Genomic DNA, 12,464 nt, shown 5'->3' with positions numbered 1-12,464 from the left:
GAAACATGGACTGTGACAGAAGTGTACATGCTGACAATGCTGCTTTATCCTTACTCTGTCTGGTGCTCTTCACAGCTTAACTTTCTTTAAAAAAGAAAATATAGAAAAGGAAACAAAAAAAATTAGAATAAATTTCTTGTTTATCTTGTATGACTAGAATGCTAATAGAATGCCAAAGACTATTTTTATGCTACAAAAGAAATGAAGAATTGCTCCAGATACAGATAAATTACCTGGTATAAAAAAATTGTCTGCTGTCTCTTCAATAGCATAGATACAGCTCCCCTGCACCCTTGTGAAGTTTTTAGAGAAATTTAGAAGACCCTTACAATCTCTTATTTAAAGCATAACTCATGGCCATGTGGTAGCATATAGCTGGAGTTCTTGCTTACCGTGACATCAGAATTTATGCATTTCCTATTTACTAGTTCCAGTCTACTCAGAAGTGCATCACTAGGGTAATGGTGCTCTTACAAGTTTCAAAACTCTTGGTTGTGTGTTTCTCCCACGATGAGAGATTATTACCCGTCTTATGAACACCTGTTACGACCATCCCTTTGGGAGATGTTCCATGTTTTTGAAGAAAGCTGTAACTAACTACCAGAGTACTGGAGGCTTTGGCCTCTTCTGGGTGTTGAGGAAGAGAGAGATTTTTCTTTTTTCCTGTTGTTTCATTTCTTAACCAGTTCTGTAGATGGATATAAATATTTGACTGTGGATATAAATAACTGATTTTTGTGTGTTCATTCAAGTTAAATTTTGTTTTGTCACAGGTGTTAGAATTAATCTGTACCCGTGAGTCAGGAGCTGTGTTTGAAGCTGGAGGGTTGAATTGCGTTCTGACATTCATTCGTGACAGTGGACACCTTGTTCATAAAGATACTTTGCATTCAGCTATGGCTGTAGTATCCAGACTCTGTGGCAAAATGGAGCCTCAGGATTCTTCATTAGAGATCTGTGTGGAATCACTGTCTAGTTTATTAAAACATGAAGACCATCAGGTAATGTAATAGTTGGCTCAATGTGCTGTGAATTTAACTTTTGTTAAGTTTAATAAAGAAATTGCTAGGTAACTTTATATAACCTCCCTGACTGTGTGTTTACATAGAAGGTGTTATATTTGGGTATTAATATAGTTTCCTTTATAGTTGTAATGATAAGAGAATAAAAACACTGCTTAGTGTTTGACTCTGAGTGCTGGTGTTTGAATATAGTCTTATTTAACCTCTGAAAACTGTACTGAAAAATATCCTGTAACTTTTTCCGGTGCATTTTGAGACACTTTCTGAAGTAGTTATTGTTCTATGACTGTACCTCAATCACTATAAAATTGAGCATAGGTAAGAGACAAAAATGAATGTGGTTTGTATTTCTTTTGCCAAACTAAGAGAAGCAATAAAAACATCCGTAGTCAATGCTGAAGTATTACACTGAAAGCCAGCTTAAATGGTACTAGTAGAGATGCTGCTCCATTTCTTTATTGAAGTTTTACTAACTTGAGTAGTCCTTGTAAAATCTAGAAAATTAATCCCAGAGGAATTATCTTTCTACTATTAGAATACTTTTGTGTATGTCATACAAATGTTTTGGAATAGCCATTTAGCCAAATTCTTACTGTAGCCTGGCCAGGCTTCTTGTCCATACCCAGAACTGAGTCTCCATTTCACTCCCACCTCTGTCCTCATTCCTTTCTCTACATGCACGCTTCCAGCCTCCAGTCTGGTTTACTAAGTACATCATATTTGGGTAACTAAATTTCTTGCCTGTGAGATAATTTTGTAAAAATATATTTTTAGATCTGAAAAGTTGGCAGGGGGCTGTCATACACTAACCATTTCAGAACATGCTAACATTTTTTTTAGCTATTAAGTAATTTTATTAGTACACTAATCATCTGAGGCAAGCTAATCTTGAAATTCAGACCATTAAGTCTGTAGTATTTTAGCTGTTTCCCAATTTATAAATTGTTAGAGAAAAGCAGTTGCTGGGGCTGTTGGAGATGTGAATGAGAGTTCAAATTAACCTAATTGTTCAGCAGTTAAGCTTAAAGATAAGTGTGTTTAAGATTGGGCCCAGATGATAGGAAATAAATCTGTACTGGTATCCTTGAGAACTATGTTATGCATGAAACAGGCCTCAGGATTACAGTGGATGTTGGATGTGTATTATGGATTTGTCCAGTAATGTCCCTTTCCAAATTTTGTGGCTCCCCACCTTGTCCTTTTGCACTCTTGGGTTTGGTTACTTTTTGTGTGGGCTGCCAGTTAGTAACACCACTTGAGGGATGAGTTCAGACCAGATGAATGTGGCCCCAAGAACAGCTTATCTGTAACTTCGGTTTTTTTAACCTTTGTGTTACTCTTGCAATTTGGGAGAAGAAATGTAAATACTTTCCAAATACTCTTTCGCTTTGTAAACTGATGCCACTAATGCAGTGTGTTAAACAAGTGAACTTTCTTGTGTATTTTTGACAGCTGTTATGGTAAATATCTATAAAATATATGCAAATAACATAAGGTTTGGCAGAATTGTTTATCTGTATTGTCAAAGAACTGGAGCAAAATGCCAGAGGACATGGACAGTGACCATTACACATTAAAGAAAAAAATCCATTGCAAAAGAGTACTGATAATTCAGAATGTTTGGCATGTACAGACCATACCAGAAGTCTGCAAACTTAATGGAGATTTAAGATTTTTGTCTTCATGAAATCTGGCTAATACTCTAATCTTGTTCTGTGTGTTAATGAATAACTGTCTTGGAGTACTTGGTCTGTAGTGATTCAGAATTTGGTTAGAGAATAGGTATCATGGGGTGGTTTTTCTACTGTTTCTTGACATCAGTCTTGTTTGCTACCGTACATCTTTAAAGGCAAATGTGCCTGAAGCAAGTTATCTCGATAGGCCTGTGCAAACCTCCTGATCGGAAAGACCGAAACTTTTAGTATGTAGATAGAGAGGTGTTAAAGGCACAACCTTCCTTTATTTTGACACGGACATGAAAAGATGTTGGATCCTTTCCTGGGCAGTTGGCCAGGAGTATTTTTTGTTGGATTGTTAAGAGGATTGTCAGTAAGCCTTGTTTACACAGTGTCACTGGGGTTTTTTGTGTGTGGTTGGTTGGTTGGATTTTTTCCTCCCTTTTGTGACAAACCTAAATTTGGGAATTTGTATTTTGTTGTCACAAAAATTCTTGTGTGTCCCTGTGTCAGGTGCTCAGTGTATAATCTGAGTTATCTGAGAGTAAAATTTGCTTTTCCCAGTTTGTCCGATTTTTGGGCTTGGTCCAATTGAAAACTTTCTTGTGCTTGAGAGAAATATGTAGACCTGTAAATATAACTTGAATGATCACGCTTCGCTGTCAGTGTAATACTTTGTGAGTTTTCAGTTGGTGCATCATTTAATGGCTCATTTGATAGCATTTATTTTAATAGAAAGCACCAAATTAATATAACATTTTAATATTAGTAGAATATTAACTATATATGTAAAAATACAACATATTAGGATATTTGGTATTCTATAAATATAGAAGATAAAACTGCAAAGAAATTTTTGTCTTCATTGTTCCTTGAGCCACAAGTTAGAAATTCAGTAAATGTGTGAAAGCTAGGAAGCAAATCCTCATAGTGCAATTTCTTGCTGTTTCGGGGGGTTTTCTGGTGTGTGTTTGTTTTATTAGTAGAAGGCTACTTTAATAGTTTCTAACATTGGAACTACCAGAAGGTTAAGTACTCTCTATTTCAATACCAAGCTGTGGGTTGGTTTTGATTCTTTTTCAAACTATTGTGAGAATGGACAATTGCTAGTGGGAATTATAAATCCTGCATCTGTATTTCCTGTAACAAGAAGATCTATAACTAAAAATTCCTTAAAAAGGGCTTCCAACATGTATTAATTTAACAATATTGTCATAAAGTGTGTTTTTCTAGGTTGATTTGGGTTTTTGCTCATATAGGTAAGGACATGTTCATAAAGCTGATCCTCAGAAAGTTTCCTTTATTTTTATATATGATCAACAGAGAGAAAGAGGGGAAAAAACACAGCAACAGTACAGTCCTTTAGTGAGCAGTTCAGAGCACTTGTTGGGTTCGAACTCTGAGTTTCTGGCCGGACTCCTCCTTTCATTGACTTCTAAGGGAACATGGGGAAATCAAGTTCTTGTATGTGTCCTGTATTCTTGTGGATATCCTCTTAGCATCTTCTTATTTAAGTAAAAGATATTTCATCAGTTTTTCTTGGACATCTTTCTTAGGTTTCAGATGGAGCTTTGAGATGCTTTGCTTCATTAGCTGATAGATTCACACGGCGTGGAGTTGACCCAGCTCCATTAGCTAAACATGGATTAACTGAGGAGTTGTTATCTCGCATGGCAGCTGCTGGTGGGACAGCATCAGGACCATCTTCAGCTTGCAAACCTGGACGGAGTAGCACTGGAGCACCATCTACCGCTGCAGACTCTAAATTAAGTAATCAGGTGTCAACTATTGTAAGCCTGTTGTCAACCCTGTGTAGAGGCTCTCCAGTAGTAACACATGTAAGAAATTATTTTATGCTACAGCTTTTGTTTTCATGGGGCTTTTCCCTTTGTGTACTTCAATATATGCAAGATTTATGTTGCTATTTTATATGTAGATATTCATATTTGTAGATTTTATATATATATATATTTACATGTGTGCACACACACGTACACCTAAGTTATTTTTAAAGAGGGGAAAAAAGGAAGCATTTCATTTGGAGATTAAACCCAATTCTGATAGTATTTTCTAAAGCCCTGTATATTTTTTATTGTTCAGACTTTTAATTATTTCCAGGATCTTCTAAGATCTGAACTTCCAGATTCTATAGAAAGTGCATTGCAGGGTGATGAGAGATGTGTACTGGATACCATGCGGTTAGTAGATCTGCTTTTGGTGCTACTGTTCGAAGGGAGAAAAGCCCTGCCAAAATCTAGTGCTGGATCTACAGGCAGAATCCCAGGGTTGCGAAGACTGGATAGTTCTGGGGAACGTTCTCATCGGCAACTGATAGATTGCATCCGCAGTAAGGATACTGATGCACTAATAGATGCTATTGACACAGGAGGTAAGCAAAAATACTCTGAAAAAGAAAATGAGATGCTTGCTTTATCTTTGATTTTTATAATCTGTGGTGTCATAACAAATGCTTAGGTAATTCCTTGAAAATATTTATATACAAGTTCACTTACTTTGTTAAATACTCAACAGCTCTTGTTGGTAATCATACCTATGCCACGTTTTTTTTATTGCAGTTAAGAGCATAGATGCTTCTCCAGAATTATTGAGAATGCTTAATTTTTGTTGGACCTGCTTTTTATTTAAAGAATACTGTTGAACTTTAGTTAGTTTATAGTTGTGGGAACTTTAACTATTTTATTTAATTTTATCTTTCAGCTTTTGAAGTAAATTTTATGGATGATGTAGGACAAACTCTTTTAAACTGGGCCTCAGCTTTTGGAACTCAGGAAATGGTAAATTAGATTTATAGACCCTTAAGAAGTTACATTATTTATGTAAGTAAAGAATAAAAAACCTAATTTCCATTTTCTTGTGTAACAGGTAGAATTCCTCTGTGAAAGGGGTGCTGATGTTAACAGAGGTCAGAGGTCATCCTCATTACATTATGCAGCATGTTTTGGAAGACCTCAGGTAGCAAAGGTATGATTTAAACTGACCCTTAGGATGCCTTACTGACTTTTCATCTTATTCTGTTCCAAATGTCTTCAATGCAATATGTTGGACACATGCGCTGTCAAATATTTACATATTCTTTGCAGTGTTTATCAAAACACAGATTTTTCATTATAATAGAGCAGTAATGAATAAAAGTAGTTTTATATTAGCTCTACAGATATAAAAAGCACAGAATACTTACAAGCATGAGAAGACTGTAGGAATCATGTATGAAAAACACATTTGCTACTTTAGAAGAAGAAACCATAATTTTTTTTCATACATAAAAATATTTGTTTTCAGACTCTCTTAAGACATGGTGCAAATCCTGATTTGAGAGATGAAGATGGGAAAACTCCTTTGGACAAAGCTCGGGAAAGGGGGCACAGTGAAGTAGTAGCTATTCTCCAGTCTCCAGGTGAGTGCAATTTTTAATTCCATAACACCTGCTATAGTAGAAATGCTGATATATGTTCAGTCATGCAGTTATTGGAATTTTACTATATTAAGGTTATTAAAAAAAAAGAATTGTGACCAACCTTTCTTAACCCATAACATATGCATAAAAACCTTAGTATTTTAAAATGTTGTAAAATGAGGGGAATTACCAAAGAAATGATTAAGTGGGCATGAACAGTGCCAGTTGTCCTGCTCTTCAGCTGTGGAATTGGGCTAGAGTAGGATTTTGTTGTGGATTCAGAGCGTGTCAGCCTTGGTATCTTCTCTGGTATCCTTTCTTTCTACATGGGAACTGCACTTTCACTGTTCTTGAGAATTCTAGTGCCACAGGTGATACTTGCTATTAAATACTTTATTCAGGAAGTCATGCATGTGTAAATTTTACATTTTTAGGAATGTATGTTCATGTTCAGGTGCTTGGATATTAGTAAAGAAAGCTTCAATGTGTTGAAAGGTTTTTTGTTTGGTTTGTTGATTTTTGCAATTGAATGTATTTGGGAAAAAAAATTTTCCAGGGGATTGGATGTGTCCTGTCAACAAAGGGGATGAGAAGAAAAAGAAAGATGCAAACAAGGATGAGGAAGAATGTAATGAACCCAAAGGAGATCCAGAAATGGCACCCATATACTTGAAAAGACTATTGCCTGTGTTTGCACAAACATTTCAACAAACTATGTTGCCTTCAATAAGGTAATTATCATGATAGACAATTTATTAATACACACTTTAAAAAGCCAAAGTAAATCTAAAAGTTTAAATAATGCTAGTGACAATCATATTTCTGTTTGAATAGAAGTGGTTGTTTGGAAAGTGTTGCAAGAGTGATTTTTACTTATCATTTTAAGCAGCATTTTTTTCCTTTCAGGGGGAGCGGTGTGTTGGAAAAAACATGGTTAGTCATGGGAGACCAGAGCATACCTCTTGAATGTAGCAGCATGATGAAAGAATGCTATGTTCATATAGTATATTGTATACACTGTGCATACAGGATTTGGTTACAGCTGTTTGTAGCCACTGTAATGAAAGTTGTAATTTAGTAGAGGAAAACAAAAAAAATGATATCAAGATACATTCATTGGAAAATCATCAAGACTAGAAAAAGCTATTTTTGAAGGTTTTAGAAGACTTACTAACAGGTTATCAACCAGAGAAGATGCTCTTTGTAATTCTGTTGAATTCCAAAAATGTAGCCTTGATTTGTTACTTATAGAGGAATACCGTGCATGGCATAATGGTTGTGATAAATTGCATCTGATCATAACCTCTTAGCCTTTTATACTGCAAATATGACATTTATTCCAATCTCTTATTTATGTTCCCAGTGTTTACAGGTACTTTGGGTGAAAATGCAAGATAAGAAAGGCCTCTAGTGGAGAGAGACTCCACATGAGCTGATGATAGAAAGCTTAAATTAGGTCATTTTACTTGAAGGAAATAAGAAACTATGTTAACAGTCTAATAATGATTAATTGTTGTTGCAGATTGTGCAAAGAAGTAGTTGGCTCTCTCCTTGAAAGTTATCTTTATGAATCAGAAAAATTATGTTTTTAGAAGTCAGTCAGAAAAATTCGTCTTTAACCCTACAGGAGTTTCCTCTCAAATTAATTATGGTTCTTAGTGTGGGAAGCTGCATGATCTCATAGTACTTTCAGAGTTAAAAATTATAGGGATCTCAAAACATGGGAAATACATGACTAAAATGAAAGGCTGGATACCTCTGAGGGTGACAAAGTGTGCAGAAGTGAATTGCCAGCACTAAAAGTGGATATAGACAGGACATAGAATAGGTTTACCTGGGAAAGGGTTGAGGAGAGAAGTATATATTAGATGGACAGCGCCGTCGAATCAAAAAATACCAGAGGTGCTTTATTCTTAGAGATAATCCAGGGCTTACTAACAATAACTAATTTTGGTACCAATAACAAGAACTGAAACAGATTAAATTTCTTGTGTTTTGAAAATATTCATAAATAGAGTACAAAAGGAGTTTTTTCTTGAACCTTTTTGTTGCTTTAATTATTGCTTGCTTTATCATTGTAAGAACCGTTTTTTTTTACAATCTTTTAAAGGAAAGCAAGTCTTGCGCTCATTAGAAAAATGATACATTTTTGTTCTGAGGCGCTGCTGAAAGAGGTTTGTGACTCTGATGCTGGCCACAACCTGCCCACAATACTGGTTGAGATAACAGCTACAGTGCTTGATCAAGAGGTAGGAAGAAAGAAAATGTTATCCTTTATGAAACCAGTACAAAAAAGGGAGTTATACTCAGTGATTCCATGTACTTCGTTAATAAGTAACCCTAAAACTTTTATAGTGTCCCTCTGTGACCACATGTAAAGTTCAGCATGTAAAGATATATTTAATATATATATTTAATTAACATATATATTTATTTAATTTATAATTGTAAATTTAATTAATTAATTATATTTAATTTATATATATATATATTTAATTAACAAGATCTCCTTTGTTATTTTCTTTTCATCCCAATGTATTACAGGATGATGATGATGGCCATTTGTTAGCCTTGCAAATCATAAGGGATTTAGTGGATAAAGGTGGTGATCTTTTTCTAGACCAACTGGCTAGACTTGGTGTAATTAGTAAAGTGTCAACTTTGGCAGGACCATCGTCTGATGATGAAAATGAAGAGGAGTCTAAACCTGAGAAGGTAAGTGTATGGAATTTATTTATTTGCTTTATTTGTTACTGTAAAACCGACACTTCTAGTAAAATGTTTATTGTTACAAAAATGGACAGGGCAAGGTAGGATATTAAATTAATCCTTATTGTATGCCACATGTTTTAATTGTTTTCTTCTCTACCTTCATTTTCTGTTAGCATATTATCTGCTGAGTTTTCCTATTCATACTTCTTGTGGTCAAGTTGTTTGGCACTTGATTTTGTTTAGTGTTTGGAAAGTGACTAGTAACAAAGTGAATCCTTCCTGAAGTATTCATGTCAGAAGTGTATCTTTTTTGATGTTCATGCATCAAATAATTCCAGATGTTTTAAATGTTGTTATGAAATATATTAAATATATAAAAAAGAAAATAATTTTCTGCTTAATGAAAGCCGTAAGTACATATTGAAGTTATTTATCAATTTCCAAGTCTTGTTGCCAGTCAGATGAACTGAATGGATAACAGACTTCTTCTGTTACCAATTCAATTAAATTTATAGTTACATCTTAAGTGTATAGTTAAACTTAATTACTGTGGGGTTTGGGTTGTCTGGGTCTTTTTTGGGAGGGGTGCTGGTTTTGTTTTTTGGTGGCTAGATACTAAACATCATCTGGACATGGTCCTGGATAACCAGTCAGATAACTGAGCAGGGTTTGGACTAGATGGCCTCCAGAGGTTTCTTCCAAGCTCAGTCATTTTGTGATTCTTTTCTCACAATTCAAGTTTTGAACAGAGGTGCATGTTGCAGGCAGTAAGCTGTTGTTATTGTTGAGTAGATAAGGCTATATGTGAAAGGAAACTTCTAGGAAGTATATTATTCTATTAAAGAATACTTTCAAGGATATGTCTTGCAGGAGTAGTATAGTTCCTACACTTTTGGTTTGAATAATTCTTCTCTCCTAAAGAGAGAGAAATCTCCTCCTTTTAAAAAGGTCTGTGGTTTTTATGTGTTGGGGTTTTTTTGGTTGTTTGAGGATTTTTTCCTTTTTTTTTTTTCAATGGATTGGAGGTTTTTGTGGTTCATGTTGTTGCTTAATACAATGTTATTGCAGGAGGATGAACCACAGGAGGATGCTAAAGAACTGCAGCAGGGTAAACCATACCACTGGAGAGACTGGTCAATCATTAGGGGAAGGGACTGCCTGTATATCTGGAGTGATGCTGCAGCCCTGGAGCTATCTAATGGCAGTAATGGATGGTTCAGATTTATCTTGGATGGAAAGCTGGCCACAATGTATTCCAGTGGAAGCCCTGAAGGAGGATCCGATAGTTCAGGTAGATTTTTTACAATTCAAGTCCAGGTTAAGTTTTGAGACTGTTACATTTGTTTATATAATTTGATTTGAGCTATTTTGTTTTGCAGGAATTGGCTTACTAAATAGTAAAGGATGTAAACAGGTGGAAGGTGGTCAGTTAATTGTGATGCATTTTATCAGATAGCATGTGGCCATAACTTGACTTTCTTGGTGAATTGTGTTAAGTAAACATCTTGCCAGTAAAAGTATATTAACTTTTTGTTTTGATTCTTCTCCATGCGTACTTAATTTTTTCACCCCAGTCATTAAAAGCACTTTGTAGTGGCCATCCCAGGAAAAGCAGGTTGAAATGGTGATTTGTTGTTTGCTTCTAGCTAGCAGAATGAATTTGCATGTGTTTGAAGACAAAGTAATGGAAAGTTTCTCATCGAGATTGGGAAACAAATTACAGTGTCTTAATTGTTTGTTGGAGAGAGGATAAGGGAACAGACCTTATGCACTGGCAATGCACAGCCGGTTCTGATTTTCTGTACAGAATACACAACGGGTTCTGGATGCAGAAACAACCCTCCTTTTATTGTTCCATCTTTTTTTGCAGCAGTTCATGCATTTATGAACCTGCAGACGTAAAGTGCTTTGCAATATTATTATGTTTTCAATTATCTTTTCAATATTGGGTGAAATAACAGAACATATTATGATTCAGGATGGAAATGAAGTATTAATGACTTCATGCATCAAGTTTGGGGCAAGAAGACAAAATGCAATATAGTGTTTCTGATTATAATGCAGCTGGAAACCACTTTGAGCTTTATTGATTTTTTGGTCAGAAAATGTATCTTTGCATTCTTTTTAATCAGGTTAATACCTTAAAAGGTAAACAAAAGTCCTATGTTAAGATACTTGTTTATCATATAATACAATTTTGAGAAGATCCATGAAGATAATTTTTTTAATTCTCATAGCCCCTGGATGCCAACTTTTTTTTTTTTTTTTTTTTTTTTTACTTCCCAATGGTCTGGGCAAGGGGATGAGACTATTTCTGCACAAGATGAGTGGAATGGGGATAGCTCAGATGAATTTGGAGTGAAGGGAACTTAAAAGAGAAGTCAGATTGAGCATTTAAGATGTTATTTCAAATCAATCTTTTGAAAAAGATTGAACAAATCCCAAGTTTTTTAACAAGATGCCTAGTCAGGATATCATGGAGGGACAGGAGCTAAATGTAGGATTAAATGAGGCTTTTTGCAATATGTAGTCAAATAGACATTTACTAAGATTGCTGATGTTGCAGTGCCATTTGCCTGAACTTTAACCATGAGCTCTAAGCATGTGCAGCAGCCTTTTTTACTTAAGAAATTAATATTTGTTAACTAAAATACTACAGTACAGTATAGACTCAGAATAGTATCTTTAAGTCCTGAACTGTACTATATGTTCTGCTGTCCTAAATCATTACTGATTAATCTCATGGTAAACTTTTTAGTAACTTCACAACTGGCAAGAATATGAGGGTTGAGTAGTGAAATCTGTTAGTGTGTATTGCATGATGAAAGTTGGAGTGGGTGGGCAAGTATATATACTGTGAACAGTTTGGAAGGTCTGTACTCACCCCTCTCCATATTAACTCTATACTTGTTTTGTTTGAATTTTTAGAAAAAAAAATTCAATGCAAAAATTGAAATTTAATGGTAATTCTGAAGCTTTAATAAAGTCTCAAAATTCTGTCCAAGGGAACCTGAAATTATTTCCAACCATGTATAAACAGAATACTTTCAGTGGAACATGCTATATAATAAATATATTAAAATGTAATTATGGAAATTTGAAATTAATTAACAGAATTTTCATTTGCATATCAAATCTCAAAATTATTTTTATAAGCCTCCTTGGTGTATGCTATGAAATTTAAGCAATAAAAAACATTGTGCCTCAAGTGCATATTTATTTTTGCATTAATTTGCAATTTTGTTTTGTAAAAAATAGGCAGATTTAAAAAGCCTAGAGCTGGTCATTGCAGCAGAAGGAAAACAGCAATTTTACAAATGTATAGACTACAAAAGTTGTATTTATCAAATCAGTATGCTGAAAGACACTTCTTAACTTTGAAGCTGAGATATAATCTTTAATGAGGTGTTTCCATTTTTACGTTAAATGGAATTTTTTAAAAAATTATGTACTCAGCCTTTCAATGATTAAAATATAAATATATAATTTAATAAAAACTGTGGGTTTTTTTAAAATAATTTTTTAAATTTCCTGTTTCTGAAAACTCCCTTTTGAGAATACTTCGTGGTGGGCATACTGAGATTTTTTTTTTTTCCATTTTTTGAAGACTAAAAATTTGTAATGCATTTCTTTGATCTT

The 12,464-nt window shown here is 34.5% G+C and overlaps 1 protein-coding gene across 9 annotated transcripts in view; it reads left to right on the top strand.

The window, feature by feature from the left end:
• Positions 1-12,464, top strand: part of HECTD1 (HECT domain E3 ubiquitin protein ligase 1) — a 62,415-nt gene that overhangs the window by 17,225 nt on the left and 32,726 nt on the right. For 6 of the 9 annotated variants that reach the window (XM_017741760.1, XM_017741764.1, XM_017741761.1 and 3 more), the window contains 10 exons: positions 774-1,001; positions 4,255-4,536; positions 4,799-5,087; positions 5,417-5,493; positions 5,582-5,680; positions 5,999-6,113; positions 6,670-6,844; positions 8,224-8,362; positions 8,658-8,828; positions 9,894-10,116. In XM_017741760.1, the coding sequence (XP_017597249.1) occupies positions 774-1,001; positions 4,255-4,536; positions 4,799-5,087; positions 5,417-5,493; positions 5,582-5,680; positions 5,999-6,113; positions 6,670-6,844; positions 8,224-8,362; positions 8,658-8,828; positions 9,894-10,116 (1,798 nt within the window). The remainder of the gene's footprint in view (positions 1-773; positions 1,002-4,254; positions 4,537-4,798; positions 5,088-5,416; positions 5,494-5,581; positions 5,681-5,998; positions 6,114-6,669; positions 6,845-8,223; positions 8,363-8,657; positions 8,829-9,893; positions 10,117-12,464) is intronic. The other 3 variants (XM_017741767.1, XM_017741762.1, XM_008639570.2) reach the window with 1 other exon arrangement.

The sequence above is a fragment of the Corvus brachyrhynchos genome, unplaced genomic scaffold (genome assembly GCF_000691975.1).
Source record: "Corvus brachyrhynchos isolate BGI_N302 unplaced genomic scaffold, ASM69197v1 scaffold115, whole genome shotgun sequence".
In the NCBI taxonomy this organism is placed as follows: Eukaryota; Metazoa; Chordata; class Aves; order Passeriformes; family Corvidae; genus Corvus; species Corvus brachyrhynchos.
The sequence above is the reverse complement of the archived record's forward strand: the minus strand, read 5'-3'. Positions and strand labels throughout refer to the sequence as shown.